The 21,671-nt window shown below is 38.9% G+C and overlaps 1 protein-coding gene across 1 annotated transcript in view; it reads left to right on the forward strand.

The window, feature by feature from the left end:
* Positions 1-21,671, forward strand: part of LOC112559623 — a 66,302-nt gene that overhangs the window by 20,265 nt on the left and 24,366 nt on the right. The window contains 25 exon segments of the mRNA XM_025230958.1: positions 391-588; positions 794-922; positions 1,361-1,571; positions 1,972-2,163; positions 2,740-2,957; positions 3,703-3,851; positions 4,631-4,790; positions 4,981-5,096; positions 6,995-7,080; positions 7,838-7,958; positions 8,632-8,752; positions 8,906-9,031; positions 10,622-10,677; positions 11,058-11,151; positions 11,549-11,636; positions 12,804-12,918; positions 13,077-13,158; positions 13,502-13,627; positions 14,000-14,058; positions 14,403-14,516; positions 14,886-15,067; positions 16,755-16,813; positions 17,028-17,124; positions 17,424-17,615; positions 18,108-18,265. Of these exon segments, the coding sequence (XP_025086743.1) occupies positions 391-588; positions 794-922; positions 1,361-1,571; positions 1,972-2,163; positions 2,740-2,957; positions 3,703-3,851; positions 4,631-4,790; positions 4,981-5,096; positions 6,995-7,080; positions 7,838-7,958; positions 8,632-8,752; positions 8,906-9,031; positions 10,622-10,677; positions 11,058-11,151; positions 11,549-11,636; positions 12,804-12,918; positions 13,077-13,158; positions 13,502-13,627; positions 14,000-14,058; positions 14,403-14,516; positions 14,886-15,067; positions 16,755-16,813; positions 17,028-17,124; positions 17,424-17,615; positions 18,108-18,265 (3,249 nt within the window).

The raw sequence follows: 21,671 nt of genomic DNA on the forward strand, positions 1-21,671 counted from the left end.
TTTATCTAAATAAATTAAAATGGGAATAGCATATTTCAATTTATATGGTTACATATAAATTTTTGAAGTAATTTTCAATCCTTTATTATATGATTTTTTTTGGGAGGGTACACAACAGTTGTGTCATCTTAAACCAAGAAAAAATTAAATTATTTCTGTCTAAAGACAAGAAAAACACTTTAATACCAGACACAATAATATATAATATAATAGAAGTTCCCTTTTAAAATGATCTTTAATCCAAGATAATGGAAAAAATATATATGTTTAAGAAACTGTTAATGAAATTTTTTAGCTTAATCTAACAATAGGTGCCAGTGAAGCTTTTTTTCATGGGCTTTTAAGTTCCATTTTGGATGTTATTTACTATGTAAATCTGATCCATTTCAGGGTCTTGTGCTTTGTCTTCCCATGAAGAATTCATTGGTTGTGTTGGACTTTGGTTTTGTTCTGGATTTAACCACCAGCATTGAACAATGTCAAAAAAAAGAACCTTCACACAGTGTGCCATGTATTGGTGTAGGTGCAACTATATGGGAGAATGAGTTACAGCTGTGTGAGAAAGTTCAAGAACTGGATGAACACAGGGTAAGTTGTAATCATTTGCATTCATTTGTTATATGTGCATATACTTTTGCATGGATGTGCATGTGCATGGGCACACTATAGATTAATTCTCTTAGTATTAGCATGCACAAGCATGATTTGCCAATAAGCACAGTGATTCTTTTTCAATATAGCTACATTCCCAAGGCACCTAATTGGCATTTCTTCAATAAAAATGTTTGTGCAGGTAAGACTTCTGCGCTGGATCCTACAATTCTTTGGGGTGTTGCGGATCCCCAGCATACGAGTATCCACTACAGATCCTATGTATCTCTTCTTCACGCTGGATTCCATTGGCAGAACATCCTTAACGCTTGTAAGGATCCCTGTGACATTGGTTTATGTTATTGGATGCTTTAATAATTGTTTTTGTAGTCACAAAGGCACCCTATATACACACATCAGCTTGTGTATGCACAAAAAGCATTAAGTTGTTCCTTCCACTCAAGATAAATATTATTAAAATTTGCATCCATATACCTTATTGAATGAGTTAAAGTACTCCACAAAATGCAAGACATACTGTCACCTCTGCTGTTCATTCAGCCTGTTAGCTCTTGGCTGCAATATCAAGAATGTGTGTGGATGAGATAAAATTTGTACTCATCTTATTGCATTCTATATCTGAAATATAGGCAAAAGCATTTTTCTATGAAGATTACCCTTTAGGTTGTCATCTGCTAAATCAGTGTGTGTGTGTGTGTGTGCATGCTCATGTGTGTACTTTTTGGATATCTTTTTTCCTGCCACTCAGAACGACTTTATGTGCCATGAACAAGACAAGAAGAATGTAGTGGTGATGAGAAGAACATACCGGTTTATTCATACATTGGGCAAAAGCTTATTTGCATTTATACTGACCCGCTGTGCTCGATTTTCTCATGTTGTTCTGATATGTCATGATGGAGGAGTTTTTCAAAGTGGAGCAGTGCAAACTCTGGTCCAAAGGTCTTCAAAAGAAAGTGGTTAGTTTTATCTGTTAAGGAATTTTCATTTGTTTGTAGTTTCCTTATTATCTTAGTTTGGAAACAACATTTTTAAGTACATTTATGATATAATAATCAATAGTAAAGCAAATGTAGTGACAGCTATTTTGCACTATTTAACAGCATTCTCTTAAAAACTTTTTTTGATTTATAGCATAATGCCTCATAAGAGGCAGGGAAATAGTCAAAACTAAAACTTTCTTTTGTGTTACTTTTGAAAAATAGATCAGTTCTTCATATTTTTAGCATCTTTCTGATGGTGAATAAAGAAAAGTTTAAGTAAGGCATGTCAAAAATGTATGAAATAAAGCATCTTCATTATTTGGTAACTGCTCTTTGACGTGTAAGATTTATTTGAAAAATATGGTTTTTGTTTCAGAATGCATTTTGTCCCTTCAGTCCATCTGCTACATGCCCAGCACAGAAGGATCTACTTTAAATTTTCAGACACGCCAGCATGTGGAAGAGTATACCTGGAATATTTTTTGCATTCTTGCTGATGTAATTGATGCTGCATTCATAAAACTTGATATACCTGTCATGGTGCAGGATGATGTTCCCTATGGCCTTGGTAAGCATATCTCAGAGAGCTTATTGTCAGTTTCATTGGGCTGGATGTAATATAACAAAAATGAAAGACACACAGACACACACACAAAGGTAAGAAAAAAAATCTGCTGCTCTGATAAGCTTAATCCTAATGCATAGGTGGAAACTTTCCCTGTAGATATGGTTCTCCAAATAGCAAAAAGAAAAGAAAAAAGCAAACTTTTTTTAAATACTCACACTTTAATGAAGGGAAGAATTTTCATAAACAAATTTATATGAAGAGCTTTGAAGTTCTACTGACTGAAATAGTAGAAACCTGCGAAAAACAAAGAACTGGGGCTCTAGAAAGCTACGGCAACTGAAGGGAAGGAAAGCATGTGACTTCTGAATACTGTTGTGTGCAAATGAATGTAGATGATATGCAAGTCTGAATCATGGTTCTGTGAGGGTCTGTTTGCTGGAGTGGGTGTAAATGTGTTATGGTATTGTTGTTGGTGTTCTGTATAGAGCTGCTATTGATTGTTCTCTGGATAAATAAAGTCATATCTTATTTTTGTAGAATACTGTATTCATGAAGTTGTGTTTTCTTACATTGCAGTTAATTCATCAATTGGCTGTGTGCATGACTGGCACTCACCAGTGGATGAGGATGATAAGCAGACTGTGTGTACACTTTGTAACTTGTGCTGTGAGCATGGTAGCAAGTGCCCCTATAAGGGCATTGCCAACAGACGTTTGCGCCAAGCTGGATGTGGCACTAAGGTCACAGGATGTAAAGACTGTGGTATCTGCAAGAACTGTGCTGATGAACTATGGGTGAGTAGAATAACAAATTTGAGATAGGAATAATTTCACATACATTTATGTAATTTTAAATAAATGTGCATAATTTTTAATTTACTGTTGATGCCAAATGCCAGAAATGATTTTTGGGAATGTTCAGCTAGGATAGATTGTATTGTCTATGTACCAGTTTTAGCACAAACGTCTTATAGCATATCTTTTGGACACAGAGTGAGTCAGATTAAGCAACACAGTGAGTAGAAGGATTTTTTGGCTGTAGCTGAAGACAGGCCCATTTTTAGCTCCCGCCGGGCCTGAGGCATAGGGCATGTGGGCTCCTTGATGCCATGATCTCCACAGTTTTAGTTGGGATCTAAAGTGCGGGGCTTAGGCAGATGCCTCATCTGCTTGCCTCTAAGCACAGCCCTAGCTGAAGGCTTCAGCAGAGAAGAAGGTGGAAAAAAATCCAGAACTCAATCATCATTTTTGATGTAACTGTCAGATGTGAGTAGATATAAGTATTGCCTGTGTGTGCACCTAAGTTCTGTAGGAAGAGTAGTTGGCATGTATTTTGTGTCATCTATTACATAGTGTATCCAGAAAAGAATTAGCAGTAAAGATGCAAAACAGTTTGTGACCTTCCAAGAGAGATATTTGTGCAGGGTTTGGAAAGTTGCAGACTGCATTGTCAGAAGTGGTGATTTAATACATCACCCTAACTTTCAGAAAAAGAAATAAAAATAAACCTGTAAATTCTGTAATTGTATGTTGGGTTCAGACTATCCGGTCCTTCCTCCGCCCTTGCTGTGAAATAGCCACTCATAAGTATAGGAGGAATCACACAGCAGTGCCTCTCAATTCAACCACTTTCGATGAAGTGGAATGTATCAACCTGGACAAAAAAAACACAGTCTTGTGTTTAAAGAGGTAACTGTCATTATTATTGTAAGGTAACTGTCATTATTTAGGGCATGAATTACTATATGTGGCAGATAAGACAAGATCATACAAGTTAAATTGCTATTTTAATTGTAACAATAGATGGAGGGGTTAGTATTCCTATTCACCCTGCAGAATCAGACTCAGAACTGATGGTTGATACACATATCTTTATTTACTGCCAGTTGACAGTACCAGCAAGGCAAAATAGCAGCTTACTACTCGCTTTACCACAAGCAGTCTCCAGAAACTCTTAACCTAACTTCTGATCTTGAGAGTAAGGCAGGAGCTGCTCCTCTCTTTACTCTTTGTCTAAATATGCTTGCTTGGCTAGGATAAAGGTCAGATTGTTACAGACCCAAGGATGCCAGTTAGCTAGCTGGTAAAGGTAAGGGTCATCCTCTAACCTTTTCAGGTTGTTGCATGTGTTAAATGTGCATGTGTATGTGTGTGTGTGTCCTTGTATATGTCTGTGCTTCAGGTTTTATATGGGGATCTGAAAATATACAGATTAGTACAATAAGCATCCATTTAAAGCTTGCTTTACTATATATATATGCATTTCTGTTAAATGATGAAAGCTTTTATAAATGTCCTGTGTTCACCCTTAACATATGCTTATGACTAAACACTACAGTAAAATTATTTTAGACATGTTTTCATTCTCAAATATGCCATCATTTGTTGATAGGACTTAACTTTGGTCACAAAGTTTCTTTTGAAACAATAAGTACTATTTTTGGATCATTTAACTTTTTTATTTTCAGAGAAACTGAATCAGAATTACTTATTCAAGTTTTCCCTGGACCAGCAGTGGAAGTGTCAAGTTATGCAGTTTTAGAAAAATACAATGAGAAACAAGACTTCCCACAGAGACTGCATTTTGCTGAAGGAGACACTGTTACTGTCAAGCTCGATTCCCTGAAGGTATGATGTTACTGACATAATGTTATAGGTGGTCCTAGCTGACTATACTTACAGGTTATATGAAGTTGGATTCCCTCTTGGTATTACATCACTGACATAATGTTATAGGTGATCATAGTTGACTATCATTACAGATTATGTGACATTATTCTGCCTTTCAAGTGACTGATTGTCATTTTTCTGTGAAAAGTTATCTCACCATCAGCTAGAAGAAGAAATGGAGGAGGAAAAGCTTGAGATTAAACCTGTTTATTTCACTGTGATTTGCCGGGAGTGCAGAGTCTGGCATGATACTGGCATTGTCTGGTGAGTAGAGCCCCATTGTTGCAAGTGTAGTGTTGTAGTGGTTCTATGTTAATTAGACGATGCCGATGTGGGAATAACCTGTTATGTTTTTTCTTGGAAATTACGTAATCTCATCACTATGGCCCTATTTTTTGGAGATCACATGCATTGGCTCTGTCACTGTGTTTATCACCTTATGCCTTGAGAACTTCAATCTCGTATCCGAATGCTCTTTCTGATAATGGCATTTCCTGTTTACAGAGGGTGTCAAACAGCTCAGCCTGACATACTAAACAGGCAGAAATGTGACTAGGTTGCTCCCCTTTTAAAATAGCTTTGTTTGCTGCTTATTAGATTATGCCTGCAATATTAATTGACTCCTTGTCTTAACAAGCCTACTTCACGTCAACGCCAGCCCTCCCACTAAGAAAGAAATCATCAAAACTATCTAGCATGAAAAATGGCAAAGCAGCCTAGGCTTTGTAGATGACATTAGTCTCCTGTCTCATCGGCAACAACATGCACAAACCAAACTGAGTAAGCTAGCAGAGGAAACGGAGATTGGCTTGAAGGTCAACAGAAAGAAGACCAAAGAGATGAGAATCAACAAGCAGCAACTCCCAATCCAACTTCAAGGAGAGAACATCCTGGAAACAGACTTCTTCACGTATCTGGGGAGTGGGGAGTATTGTCAACAAGGACGGCGGAGGGGATGATGACATCAAAAGCTGCATCAACAAGGCCAGGCATGCTTTCAACAGCCTTACACTCCATCTGGAACTCCCGAGCATTATCCTTCCGCAGTAAGACCTTAATCTTCAAGAAAATGTGAAGGCAGTCCTACTGTATGGTTCTGAAACCTGGAGAATGACAAATACCATCAACAACAATCTCCAGACCTTTACCGACCGATGCCTATGCCATATTCTGGGAATAAGATGGCCTGAAAAGATCTCCAACTGCAGCCTATGGAAAAGAACCAACCAGAATGCCACTAGCCAAGACATCAAAAAGCACAAATGGGGCTGGATAGGACACACCCTACAAAACCAGCTGACACCATTGCCATGGCAGCAGGCACTTGACTGGAATCCTCAGGGGAAGAGGAGAGTTGGGAGACCAAAGCAGACTTGGAAAAGAACAGTAGAAAGCTAGGCAAAGGACATTGGAACCACATGGGCCCAACTGAAGGGGGCTGCCCAAAGCCAGGTCTGCTGGCGAAGTGGTGTTGTGGCCCTATGCTCCTTGGGGAGTATCAAGGACTAAACTAAACTTAACAAGCCTAAAGTTAAAGTTGAAAGTGAAACCCCGCACATTCAGCCCCCATATTTACTTTGACTTGGAGAAGGTGCAAGACCCAAACTTTTGAGAAATCACATCTGAGCTGCTCGTGCATGGAAGGGAAAAAAACAGTGAAGGCCTTCACCACTCTATGTCAAGAGATTGGGAGAGCAAAGAGTGGCCACATCACGTCTCTTCCAAAGAAAGGAAACACTAAACAATGACAAAACTACAGGACTGTTGAAGAGTCAGCTGACTTCATAACAGGCAGAAGCACAGTTGAACAAATCTTTAGTAGTCACATCCTGAAAGAAAAACATCTACAACACCAGAGAGAGCTTTACCACACTCCATTGACTTTAAAAAAGGCATTTTGCAGAGTCTGGCACAAGGGCTATTGCATATGATGCGAAAATTTAACATCAAAGAGGGCTCATTCAAGCTATCAAAGCACTATACAAAAGTTTAAGAAGTGCACATATACACGAGTTTGTGTGTGTGGGTGTATTGCATGATGTAGAGTCATGATGAGTGGATATGTGAAATGCCACAGTGCAGTAAGACTGTTTCTTGGGTTTTTTGGTCCTGTAATTGTAAGTGCTATTTATTATTATGATCATTATAATTATTTTTCTCAGCTATAACAGCAGCTTGCGAGCTTGCCCTGTGTCCCAGTTTGTTGGTCACAAACCACTCAGTCCTGAATGCAACAAATTCTCTTTTGGTGAGTAAATCATTCACTGATTATTGGAAAAAGTTTGGTTCTAAAGTCTTTTGAATATAGATGTAGCTTTCAGCTTCTTAGAGCAATGTTCTTGGTATCAGCAATCAACAATGCCTTTGTTGGAAGCCTATATTGCAAAGTTAGGCAAACCCAGAAGACCAGAAAAAAGCAGATTTCCCAGCCACACTCTGATAATTGATACACTATACTTGCCCACTGACTTCCCCTTTTCTATCATAGCCAAAACATGCTGGCCAGGAAAAGTTGAGAAAATCCCTCTAGATGCAATCTGCCAGCATTGACAAAGAAACAGTTGCTAGGTGTTCACACACTGCTACACCATATCAGAGGGCATATGTTCATGCATAGAATATGTGTGTGCTTGCATTTATGTATAGAACGCCTATCCTGCCTGTAACACATAATTAAGTGATGTTTAAAGGTCTTATTATTGACGCAAATGATTATAGGCAATGTAGAAAAGAATATGTGTTTATTGTTTAAATGCATATGAAAGAATCTTGTTCCAAAGAGTTATTTTATATCTGGACCCACCATCAGTTTTCTGTTTGATTTTTCAGAATAAATGAGAGACTGGAATACTATCCCCTCCTCCCCTACTACCTCTGTTGTTGCAGTTTACTTGTACTTGAGTAAATGTCATGTCATTAATTAAATATGAGATGTATGAGGGAGACTTAATATGTGTTTTAATGTCTGTTAAAAGCTGTTAACTGTCTTTTCAACTCATTCACAGAAATTCTAAATGAGGGTGAATCAAGATACATTGCAATTGGTCTTTGTCCCAAACGCTATAATGCCAACAGGCAACCAGGTTGGGACCCAGGGTCTGTTGGGTACCATGCAGACGATGGCGGGTATGTCATCTGTGCATATAAGTATGAATGAATGAGTGTATGTTTATGTAAGATATGTGTGATACATGTGTGCTTGTGTATGTTTGATTAAATGTAGCTGTGGGCAGGGAACTAGTGACTTTCTCCATTATTTCCATTTGTAATGTTATTAACCATAGTAACAAGCATAAAAAGCTTAACTTGAAATTAAACTAAAAATTGCTGATAGTTCAAGAGCACATAGCATGTTATTAATTTTTTTCCAAAAACAAGTTTGTGACATTTTTGTTTTTTGAAAAGGACATGTAACTTAGCTTAAATTCTTTCTTCTCACATCATTGAAAGCTACATCCAATACAAGAGTCTTCAGCTGCTGTCTATGAGGCATGACTGTAGCAATAAAAATTATTTTTGTAAAGGTGTTTAAATGAGGTTTTGATCTCTTTTCAAAACTAATGTGGGAAAGAGTTCAGGATTTCATAAGTTAGCATATCCCAGATCTTGCATTTCTCACAAACAAAAACATTTAGTTTGCTAAGATTTTAGTTATTAGTATCTTGTAATGAATCAAAATCAGTCATAATAATTTTGCACCTGTGTTTATTATTAAGAACTGCACCTTTATACACGTATAAGAAAACATTACTGTCTTATAACCAATGAGTACAATAACAGGTCTTGATCACTGTCTCAGACTTTTTACTGGAGTTGGCTGGCCATCTGTACGTCTGGCTGAGTGTACTAAAGGTGACATTATGGGTGTGGAACTTGATCTTGAAGAGATGAAAGCATCCTTCTTTAAAAATGACCAATTGGTAAGTAATATCATTATTTATCTCCCTGCCGCTGAAAAAAGAACCCGTTTTCAGTATAAACACCTATCATGCCTTCTGTTTGTTAAGTAAAATACCATCTCATATTGCTTCTGCACAGTGATGCTGGGAATTTTGTTTGGTTTCGAATTACAGGTCCACCGAACAGAAAAGCTTCGAATGCCTGCAGGAGGGTTTTATCCCATTGTGGGAATGCACTCTTTTGGAGAGGCTGTACGTTTGCTTCAGAAGGAGCCATGGCAGCCAGACAATGAAGAAGAGGCAAGTATGGTAGTATTGAAACATCATTTTTTTTTGCATCACTGATGATGACACGATGGAGAAGTCAATGTCATTAGATAGCTGATAAACATCCATGCTATAGAATCATGCTTTCTTACATCCTATAAGACCTGTTTGATTTTGGGCCTTCCCCAGTGTGTGTGAGTACTTAAGTCTAAATTTCTTGTCAAATTTGCCTCTTACAGGTGAAGACACTCCAAGAATTTCCCACATTAAATGACATGAAGTCCTGATGCTTCTGTTATCTCTAATTTTCTTCTGTATATTATTCACACTGACATTATTTAGACTTGTTCACACAGAATCTAATTAATTATTCAAACTAGTAGAATCCAAGGCCATGTGAATGTCCCTCTGTTCGTGTAATTTGTTGATCGTTTGGAACAAACCTACGCTTTCTCTTTACACATGCTATTCAGGGTCCAGTTTGTAAATCTCTCTGGGGTACAGTGCATATGATGACTCTTGAGTCAATAATGTGGTCCTTCCTCTGGGTAGCAGTCTCTAGGGAAAAGTTGATGAGGGAGGAGGCTACTCTCTTCCAGCAGCAAACTTGGCAATCTAGCCTGTATTGGTCTAGGCAGTCACTGGGTCAGGATGTTGATCCGTCCAAATCCCTTTGAATCCTTTCAAGGACACTAGGAAGGTTCACTTTCACTTTAACTGAAGTGTGGTCATCGATAGTAGCTGGCATTGAGAAAGTATTTTCTGAAATGATTCAAGGGAGATGTAGCAGTTTGCAGTTTTGAATCTCTTTGGAAGGATTATTGTACTTCATAGCGGACTATGTTTTCTTTAAGATTGGTAGGTACATTTTCAGTTCAGTTTCAGACATTATTGTCACATTTGTTTGTGTAGCACAAAAGCTCTTTGCAACATATGGTGAAGATAATTCATGATGGTATTAAACTTTACTGCAGGTCTGGTTCACATCAAAGCAAAAATAAATGGGGGGGGGACCATGTCACTTCTCACCTTTGTTCTCAGCACCGGCTGCCCGTTCATACTCACATTCAGTTTGTCTGTTCTCTGCTCAGTGTTATTATTATCCCTTTGCTTTTTGTTTGACCAGCACATGTTATCTACTCCTATCACCAAAACCATGCAGAAAACCACCATTGAGTTTTTTAATCTTTTATTAAAAACACATATTGTTTCATGGGCACTGCTTCTAAACACAGTTTGTTGCTAACCTGTTCTCTTTCTCTACGCCACCTCCTTTATATCTCTGGATTAATTCTTTGCTGATTTCTTTGTTGATTATTCTTTTGTTGTTACTGTCACCTTTGTGTTTTCGTTGTCTTTTTTTTTTTTACCTCCTCACCATTTCCCATCTTTCTGTTCTGCCATATGCTACATATTACATTATACATGGCCATCTGCTTTTCTGGGATACATTTGCTGACTTGGTGTAAAACACTAATTCCCCAATTCACCCACTTCCCCACAGATTAACTTCATTTTTTATCAAGCATTGAATGCATGCTCCTATGTGAGTGGGATTCTGTGCTTAATAAATTAATAAACCACACACTGTTATTTTGAAGCATTTTATTTTTAAATTTTTAGGTGAGCAGTCTTCCTGATGCTTTTGATTGCTACAAGTATGGTAACTTGTGGGTCAGGTGAGATTACATTAAATTTGTTCTGTTTGACTTAAGAATTGCGCACACCAGTTTTTTAGACTTTTACTATTTAGTTGTTTAATTATTTCGGCATTCAATTGTGTTTTCAGACCATTTCATGCTTTTGAACAGTGTATTTTTCAGTTTTGGTACAGTATCCTTGAATGCTGACAACATAGAACTGTACATGGATAGCATACCTCAGATACCAAGAGCTTAGTGTTCATAATGTCAAACAGTCACCTATTAGAGTGATGGTCCTGGGAATAAAACTTGAATTCTATGTAGAAAGGCTAATAGGCAATGACAAAGAATATATTTGTGAAAAGTCTTGTCTGTTTATTGACTAATGCTTGCCATCTCAACTGAAATTTTAACAGTCCTGGTCGAACCATACAGCTGACAAATCTGAAAACAGGTCGGGCAGGTTGGCTAATGCTGCATAATCCAAGTCGTAATACAGTTGGATACCAGGTAGACTGGCCTTCACTTAAAATAGAAAAGTTTGAGAAGAAAAATCTTACAACATTATCACCAAATGTTTCAGCTAAATATATGTTCTTGTTATGTTATAAAGTATATCAATATCATTGCATTCTTTCAGTTTTGCACTCCCACACAGCTACCATACACACCAAAAAGAAATTAATGGTCACACATATTCATTTACACATAATAACATAGTAATTCAGAGGTATCTCTTTCCCAGGTTTGCCTGACCCAGTAGAAATTCTATATCTATGTAAATCTGGCAAACTAAAGAGTTTATTTTATACCATGACATTGAAAATAACTAATGGCATCTATCAAACTTAATTACACATATTGACATTTATTGTGGAAAATATACATTTTGCAATATGTTTGTTAGATCCTGCCATCAAAGATTCGAAACAGCATTGGAACACTACAAGCTGGGATGTCTACTACATTTTACTTTTCCTTAGCACCCAATGATGGTATGTGTGTGTTTTTGTATATATAAATAATTATGTGTGTGTATGTTGTGCTTTTTATGCTTGTATGTTTTACAGATTTTACAGATGGTCTTTATATCTTTAGTGTGAGCAGGATCATATAGCCAATAGTTTTTTTCACTTTTTCTGAATAGCAGCCTAAATTATTACTTGAGTGGGGAAAAAGATTTTTACTGTGCTTTGAAAGATGCAGTGTGGATGCTCTAAAAGGCCAGATTCAGTAGGAAACAGCCAGTATTCTGTATATGCAGGCTTATATGCTTTAAATGGGATTGACACATAATAATATTGCAAAATTTGTAAAGCGCATACTCACATTACTAAGGAGCATGCTGTTAGTGTTTAAGAACAAGAACGAAACATGGACAGCACACGAGGGACAGGAAAACAAACAAATAACATGAAATATAAAAGAATAAACAACCGTACTAAACGAAGAATAAAATTAAAAACAGAAAACACAAAGAGGAACCAAATAACAAGAACAAGAGCTGAGAGTAACATGATATTGCAAAAGGAAGGGTGTGAAAAAGGATGAGCATTATAGGAAAGATTGTTAGGAGTAATGTTTACAGAAGAGGTGCATTTCAATGCACGTTTAAAGGATTTGATAGTGGGTAGGTGGTAGATATGGAAAGGGAGAGAGATCCATTGTTTTGCTGCACAATAACCAAAAATCCTGTGGCCATATGTTGTTGTTTTGGTGACAGGAAGAGTAAGGAGATGATCATCAGATGAGGAGCGGAGTTGTCTAGTTGGGACATAAGGGAAAAGCAGTTCAGAGAAATAATGAGGGCAGGTGCCAGCAAAGAAATTAAAACAGTACAGACAGTTTGTACTGGATGTGAGAACGGGCGAGAAGCCAGTGAAGAAAACCAAGGAGAGGGGTGGTGTGGTCCCGTTTCCTAGCTCTAAGCACCAGACGTGCAGCAGAGTTCTGTACTTTCTGAAGTTTGTGAAGAAGGGCAGCCAGCAGGCAAGGAGTTGCAGTAATCAAGTCTGGATAAAGCAAATGCACAGACAAGAGTGTTGCAAGAATAGAAATGCAGTTCTAGTAACTTTTTCTTTTTTTGACATTAAGTAGAATTGGCTTCTTTTCTCAGATGTCATGTGACAATCAACCTGGTCCATGTCATTTTATTTGCACAGACACACCAGAACTGACTGTTCAGTGGTTACAACTAGACTCTGGACGAGAGTATTCCACAGAAGACATTCAGCTTCTTCACTCTAGTGCCACATCAGAGACTCTTCTCACCCACAGGTTAGTTATAGTAGAAAGATTTTTAAATAGTAAACTTAATAATTATTGATGGCTTTGTGGGGTTTAGATAGGCAAATACTATTCCATACTTGTTCATTACTATTTTGCTCATGTGCTTGTTCAAGGTGCCTGTAAGTTCTTGCATTTTCGTATTTTAGAGTGACTCTGAAAATGGCCAGCGATTTTCTTGTGGACACTTCTCCTCTCAAGAGAACATCAGATGGAGATCCTGATGGTTCTGTGAGTTTATATTTCTTCTACTTCTCGTCTACAAATGAAGGAAAATGAGTTAAGCATGGATAAAGAGTCAAATAAATATCTTTTAATGTCTTGGTTGAAATATGTAAATGTATATGTAAGTTTATATGAGTAAAAGGTGTTGTGAATGGACAGCACATGAAAAAAGTGTTAAGTCTAACTGCCTGTTGACAAATATGACCTGCCTTCTCAAATAGATGAGTCAGTAGGAAACCAGAAAAGCCATTGTTAGTGACAGGGATGATAAACATGATGTTAATGATGGTAGTGCATATGTGAATGCATTGTGTAAAACTGATTGAATTTAAAATGTATATGAAAACAGGCTCGATGCACTCTTGAGGTCTTCAAGAATGGCATATTAGTAGACAAATATTGGCTGAAAGGGTCCAGCTATATATGTGTCTTGCCCTTTGAAACTTCTGCCATCCTAAGATACCCCAAGTTTCCAGTGAGTTTGAGAGGTTTACCTTTTTTGTATTAAAATATTCATAACATTTATGGATAGCTGCACCTTTTTGTTTAATTCCTTAATTTTTCTATTTATTTGATAATGTTTTTAGTTAAAAAATTGTGTTAGCCAACATTTTTAGGAAATGTTTGTTTCACATGTTTGTAACAAATAATTCTTACTTTGCTTCAAGTTCTAGATAGAAGCTACAATATAATAGTTGAAGCTTATGTCCTTAGTATCTTTTATGTGACACTTGGTGGCAGTAATATTCATTTTATTTGAAAGAGGGAAATAAAATGCTATAAATTTTCATTTGGTTGCTTTTTTTTTATATTGGTTGCTGTAGGGACTACAATTTTTTAATTTCAGACGTTGGATGTGCCAAACACTGTTTACAAAGGCATGCGACTAGTAGCCCAGCCTTCTGCGTATGTATTATGAAATTTAAAAAAATCAGTCATGGTGACATGGTGTTACTAAATGACCTAGAGTTCTTTGAATCAAAGCTTGCCTAAAACAGTCTGGAAATTTATTTTCCTCAGAATAATGAGAATAATAGCAGTTACCATATCAGTATACAGGCCACATTTGAAAAGTATTTTGACTGAAACTAGATCCCTGTAAAGAACTGAGGAAATTTGCATAAGAAATGTGTTATGTGTTGGTAAAGTTTTTTATGTTCCCTGTTTATATAGCATTGATAATGCCGCGTCAACAAAAGAGGAGATTATGGAAGTAATTTTTTCTAAACTTTCTGTCAATATTCTTTTAGTTATGCATACATGGAGAGTGTTGTTGTTGGTGTGTCTAATGATGGTCAGAATATCACACTGGAATATTCTGTGCCTAATGCAGAAGAAAATGTCCAGAAAGAGTTTCCTCTCAGGTATGATGTAGCATGGCTTTTGAATTTCAGATACATGATTAGCATCATATAAAGCTCATGCATTAGCAGCATAATGTGCTTTTCAACATTGTCTTTGTAGGGTAAAGAATGAAAAAAAGCACGAGTTTTTTGCAGCTATATGGGGGGAAGGGGGAGGAATTTTTAAAAATGAAGAAAGTACATGAGTGAGTGTAATATCTTGTATCTAAACATTGTGCTGGGTTTAGAATTTTTTAAAAATTGGATGTGTTGTATTCAGTATAGTTGCATACTGTAGTAGGTTAAGGAATTATCTGATATTGTGCCATAAAATGAACAAACATAAAACTTAACAGTAAAAAGTCTTTTGCTACCATTTCTTGTTTTCAGTTCTTCAGTTATACAGTTGAAAGAAATACCATATGAGACTATTGTGAAAGCCAAGCCTCCAGAAACAAAATCTGATGATACAGATAACTCAACTGTTGAAAAGAAAGGAGATCATCCTAACGATAAACAAAGTGAAAAGGAAGTGAGAGCAGCAGTGGAGATCCAGGGCTACCTTCCTAGGGGTTAGTTTTCCATATTGCTTAAAATATTGACATTTGCTGAGATAAAAAATAATTTGAAATTATTTTTAATCAGGCAACTTGGTGAATGTTGGTAACATTCATAGCATAGTTTATGAGTTGTTTAATTTATGAGATTTTCTTTTTCATTCGTGACTGTTTTATCATATCTCTCTTTTATTATTTCAACTGTCTTGTTAATTTTGACCACGTTATGAACGAGTGCCACTAAATTACACCCACTGGGGTTATTCTTTCACAGCAACAAAACAATTGCATTTTTGGCTGTCAGTGTTGTGATGTATTAGTTTCCTGGATGAAAGACCTTGGACAGGACATGATACACTCTTCTATTATTATTTAACTTTCATTTACAGTTCAATACACATACACATGCACCACACACATAGCATGAAAACTCCAGGAAATAAGGTGAACACTCCCTTGATCTATGATCACTGCCTACATGTTTGCAATGACTTCACATGGACAGTTATAAACTGTGGTGTGGCTTGGAAAGGAGATAGGGGCTGCCAAACATATAAACCTAAAGTCAATTTGCAATAAAATTAACAACATACTGGGTTGGTCAAGGCCTGGGGGAGGGGATTGGTGTTTTACACCGTGTCAGCAACTGAGGCTATATTACGGCAAGCAGCCAGCCCTGTAAACAGACGCCACATGCAGAGAAAGAACAGCGTGCCCGAGACGAGAAATGAACTCTGGGCAGCCGACCTTCACTGTATTGGTGACAGGTGCTAACCGTTGCGCCACCGGGCCGCTCAGTCAAGGCCTGGGACGCAGTCCTATAGTCCTCAAGGATTGAGAGGCAAATTTATGATTCTCAGCATGATCATCTTTGATTTGGGTACCCTCTCTGGAAACATCGAAGATGTGCTACATGTATCATTAACAGCCAAAAAAATGCTAGGGAGGCCACATAGGATGAAGTAACCCTGGGTTATGAGGGAAGTTTGTGGTATCTGAGGTCAAAGAATGGCCTTGAGGATAGACAAAAAGCAAGCCTGATTCAACATCTAGGTGCAGAAGAGGGAATGGCAGCTAAGGAAAACTGGATCAAGGGGAAATTTGAGATTGAAGGAGTGATAACACTAACAGCATACAGTGATAACGACACTAAGGCCTATCAACTACTGAAAACTCACTAAAGCATTGCAGCAGAAGACATCAGTCATTGAAGACATGGAAGATCATCTTCTTATGGCTGGCAAACTTAAAGGGTGGACAGGCTACCCAATGATGGATATTCTAACAGATGCAAAAGTCCTACCCAGGTGGCATGGCGTAAAACACAAATCCCCAGGCGGCATGCCTTTACTGCTGCTTCATCTCATTAAGTCCACTGTGATTAAGTCCACAGCTACTGGCAAGTTGGCCCTACAGGCAGGCTGGCTTGCTTCAGGCCAAGCCAGTGCAAGTTAAGAGAGTGACATTGATGATTCACCTATGATAGTACAGTTCTTAGTTCTTTCTTCTTTAGAACAGCAAATAACTTATCAAGTTTAGGTCTGACAAGCACTGGCTTTAAGTCTGTTGTATTACATTTGAAGCAATTGAGATCTTAAGAGTTTGTTACAATTATGTAGTAAAATCTGTACTTTCAGTTACATATTCAGAAACTGCATTCCCAAATTTTTACTACTTAAAAAGTCTTTCATTTGTGTTGCAGGAAACATAAGCACTACCAAAAGAGCGTACATGTTTGTTCCCTTTCACCTTTTAACTGAAGTAAAGATTTTTTTCTTTAAGTTGTTTACGAACTAGATTTTTTATTTTCACAGTGAAAATACATAATCTTTAGACAACATTATCACAAAATGAAGACTGGATAAATGCCATCAGTGAAATAATTACTAAATTAATGAAACTGGACTACACCAGAAAGAAAGAAAGTAAGTACTCTCATCTGGTATATAAATATTTTTTACATTTCTGCATGCAGGCAAGTCAGCATGCCATTGAAGCTCTTGATCCTCAGTGGCTGAGAAACTCTCTTCAATCAGTGGCCATCTGCAGGAATGTTCCTACCAGACTCACAGGTAAAACAGTCATCAAAAGGTATTTGGTAAAGGCTTTGAACAATTTCCTTTAATGAAGTGCACATGGAGAGGGATACACATGTATGCACATTGCACATATGTATCCGCATGTGTATGCATCCACAGTTAGCCATGCATTAAAGTTAGACATTCCCAAGCAAAACTTTATTATTAACCTATATTTGAAGGAAGGGTTGTGAACAGCTATGTCCAATCATTGTCTTTGGTCTCTAGGTTTTGGAACCTTTTCTCTTCTACATACAATTTTCTTGATCAGTTTTTGTTTTCTTTTCTTTCAGTTCAGGAGCAGCAGATCACAGACCTGTCTCGGATGCCTAGCAGCTGGGTTCATGGCAACAATGCTTTAAAACAGCAAGTGGGAGAGACATTTGCTTATCTCCCTTCTGCACTTAATTTTGAAAAATTGTGTTATCCTCAGATGCCCTACATGTTTACTGATATTGAAGTTCACAGGCTATGCTTGCTTGTAGGTGAGTAAGTAAAAATGTTGCATGATAGGCGGATGCATGTGTGTATGGATTTTTGTATGTGTATGTGCATTTCTGTACATATGAGAGTCTTCTTAATGTTATAAAATTGCCACTTGCAGTATCATTCCAAGTTTGTCAAAGTGAGCAGTATTCCAAGAAGTCTTATATAATTCTTCTAAGATGTACATTTTTTTTGTTGTTGCATTGTCCATCAAATTACAAGCAGCATAGTTAAAGCCTAGGGTGAAACAAGTTTGGTGTTAAAAGTAATTTTATAACATTTATTATTTATTCCAACCATTCCATTTATTGCAAATATTCTTTTCCACTTGTGACTTTATAATACAACATTATCATTGTTTGTGTCAGTAACTGAAATTTCTTATGAAAAATTGTCAGAGGTGTCATAGCCATTTTGTAAATTTTTTAACTTCAGTTAATAGAGGATGTTGTAGAAGGAATATCTTGATATATATATATGCTTGATTTCAGACCAGCTGACTGTGACAGGATGGAATGAGACAGCTATTGATGTTCCTATTCATTTTGTGGATCTCCCTCCTATTAAGACACACAAGCCTTTACCCACTGAATTGCTCTATGGTAGTATGCTCAGTGGCTGGACATACACTTCTCTTGTAGCCAAACAAGTGAGGGTCATGTTCTTTTATTCTGTTGCCTAGTTAAAGATAATTCAATGTCTAGATATTTTCATTTGTAATCTGCACATGTTTCTGTATATGTATTTCTTTTTCTTTCATGAGAAATTGTCTGAATACTGGGTTTTTAATGAACAATGCCAGACAGGATCCTTGCTAATTTGGTATATGTTCAGAAGTAAGTCAGTAGTATTTATTTAAAAATTTACCTACGTATGGAGATGGATTAAATATTATCTGGCCTTACTTAGCTGGAAACCCCCTGTGGGACCCCGGGGTATGCTTGCCTAGCAAGCATTGCAAGAATAGGGTCCCTGCCATCCAGCCAGGCATGTCGTAAGAGGCGACTAAGGTGGACACCTCACCTAGAGGTAAAATAGGTTGTGGTAGGGCTAACAACCCCACCATGTAAAAAAAATCCTGTTACAGAAACTAAAACCAGAGAACTCGTCACAGATGGCGAAGGTAATGAAGCACACCAGGAGACTGGACTAATGACGGACGACAGCCAAACCCGAAAGGGAGCTGGCGCCCCGACAGCGGATTTACTGAAGCCGAGGCAGAAGTTGAGGGTGGGGTGCTGGAACGTCCAGACCTTGTACCAGACTGGCAGGATGCTCCAATTAGTGAAGGAGTTTGACAACTACAACTTGGACATCCTGGGAGTCAGTGAGGTCAGATGGACCGGCACGGGAAAGAGGAGGCTAGCGTCAGGACATACCATCTTGTTCTCAGGAAGATCAGACGCTCAGCACTCTGAAGGAGTAGCTCTACTCCTCAACAAGAAAACGGAAAAGGCACTGCTGGAATGGAAGCCTTATGGACCCAGGCTTTTGAGAGCAAGATTCCATTCAAAGTACACCAAGCTGACAGTGCTAGCCTGCTATGCACCAACAAATGACTCTGAGGCAGAAGACAAGGATGCTTTTTACGATCAGCTCCAGGCAGCCTCAGAAAGCGTTCCAGCCCACGACATGTTGCTCATCATCGGCGATCTCAATGCCAAGGTGGGAAGTGACAACACCTGCAGGGAGCATGTCATGGGCAAACATGGAATCGGAGCATCAATGACAACGGAGAGAGACTGGCAGACTTTTGTGAAGAAAACAACCTACTGATTGGAGGCACACTCTTCCCACACAAAGACATCCACAAGGCAACATGGACATCACCAGATGGGATCACAAAGAACCAGATAGACCATGTCATCATCAACCGGAAATGGAGGAGCTCACTTCAAGATGTTAGAGCCTACAGAGGAGCAGACATTGCCAGTGACCACACTCTTGTGATAGCCACAGTTTCTCTGAAGCTGCGTCGATCACGAGGAAAACAGGCACGTCAGCAGAGAGTGGACTCCGGCAAACTGAAAATCCAGCCACCGAAAGGGCCTTTGCTATGGAAGTAAAGAACAGGTTCCAGGCACTAGGAGACCAACAAGAGATGACCTTAGACGACTTCAATCGAGTCTTACAGGAATCAGGAGAGAAAATACTGGGCTTCCAACGGAAAAAGAAAGAACAGTGGATCAGAGAAGAGACATGGAAGAAGATAGAAGAGAGAAAGTCAGCCAAACAAAGAATCAACAGCACCAGATCTGAACGCCTGAAGGAACAACACAGACAAAGATATGCAAAACTGAACAAAGAGGTAAAGAGGATGACAAGAACCGACAAAAGATATCACATAGAGAAACTGGCAGATGAAGCAGAAAATGCAGCAAGTAAAAATGACCTGAAGACACTGTACAAGATAAACAACAGCTAAACAACGGGTTTAAGAACAGTGATGTGCCAGTGAAAGACGTGAACGGTAATGTCGTCGAGGGAGAGGCAGGAAAACTACAGCGCTGGAGGGAGCATTTTGAGTCAGTTCTGAACAGACCAGATCCCCTCAGCTTGCAGACATCCAGCCAGCAGCTATAGACCTTGACATCTGCACAGACCCACCAAGCCTGGAAGAAGTGACAGCAGCAGTCAAGACAATGAAGAGCGGCAAAGCACCAGGGGCAGATGGAATAACAGCAGAGATGTTGAAAGCTGACGTGAATGTGACAGCTCCCAAGCTGACTGAAATCTTCAGGCAAATTTGGGAATCAGGGCAGGTCCCTGTTGCGTGGAAGACAGGGCTCATCTTCAAGTTACCCAAGAAAGGAGATCTTGGAGACTGCAATAATTGGAGGGGCATAACACTTCTTTCCCTCACCAGCAAGGTCTTCAGCAAGATTGTTTTGTCAAGACTGACGGCAACTCTTGAGAAAGACCTCCGACCACAGCAAGCAGGATTTCGCCCTGGGCGATCCTGCTCCGAACACATCTTCATTCTGCGACAGATTCTGGAGCAGAGCAACGAATGGAACACACCGCTGTACATCAATTTCATCGACCTGGAGAAGGCTTTTGACAGCATCCACCGCGAGTCCTTATGGAAGATCCTGAGGCATTACGGAGTCCCTGCAAAACTTGTTCAGGTCATTGCAATGCTGTACAGCGATTTCAAATCCCAGGTTGTCTGTGACACGGAGCTCACAGACCCCTTCAACGTCAGTACCGGGGTGAAGCAGGGCTGCATTCTGTCGCCGTTCCTCTTCATCCTGGCCATGGACTGGATCATGAAGACTTCCACCGACAGCGAGAGGAGAGGGCTCAGATGGACCATGACTATGACAGCAACAACAGCACTGGAAGACTTGGACTTTGCTGATGACATTGCCCTGCTGTCACACCGCCACCAAGACATGCAGGAAAAAACAAAGGCCTTCTCAGAAACAGCTGGAAACCTTGGCTTGAAGGTCAGCACAAAAAAGACTAACAGTATGAGAGTGAACGCCAGAGTCCAAGACAGCATCAAACTAAATGGAGAAGAGATTGAGGAAGTTGACAGTTTCACCTATCTTGGGTCCAAAATGTCAAACACTGGGGATGCGGAGGTGGAGATTCGAGCCCGACTGGCGAAAGCCAGTCAGGCCTTTGCCTCACTCAGGAGCACATGGAAGGCAAAAAACATCAGCCAGAAGATCAAGCTGAGAATCTTCAAGTCAAATGTGATCAGCACCCTCCTTTACGGATCAGAATCTTGGAAGATGACCAAAACTATCAGTAACAAGCTTGACGTCTTCCAAAACAGATGCCTCAGGCGCATACTTAACATCTTTTGGCCAAACACCATCACCAACGAAGAACTCCACCGAAGAAGTGAAACCGAGTCCATCACCACGCAGGTTCAACGAAGGCGTTGGCGATGGATTGGACATGTGCTCCGCCAGCAGACAGCAGACCTTTCCAGAGTCGCCCTACGATGGACTCCAGACGGCCGAAGAAAACGAGGCCGCCCAAAGGAAACTTGGAGAAGAACAGTGGAAAGGGAGATGAAAGGAAAGGGCTGGACATGGGGTCAC

This window comes from Pomacea canaliculata, linkage group LG3, assembly GCF_003073045.1.
Source record: "Pomacea canaliculata isolate SZHN2017 linkage group LG3, ASM307304v1, whole genome shotgun sequence".
NCBI classification, from domain to species: Eukaryota; Metazoa; Mollusca; class Gastropoda; order Architaenioglossa; family Ampullariidae; genus Pomacea; species Pomacea canaliculata.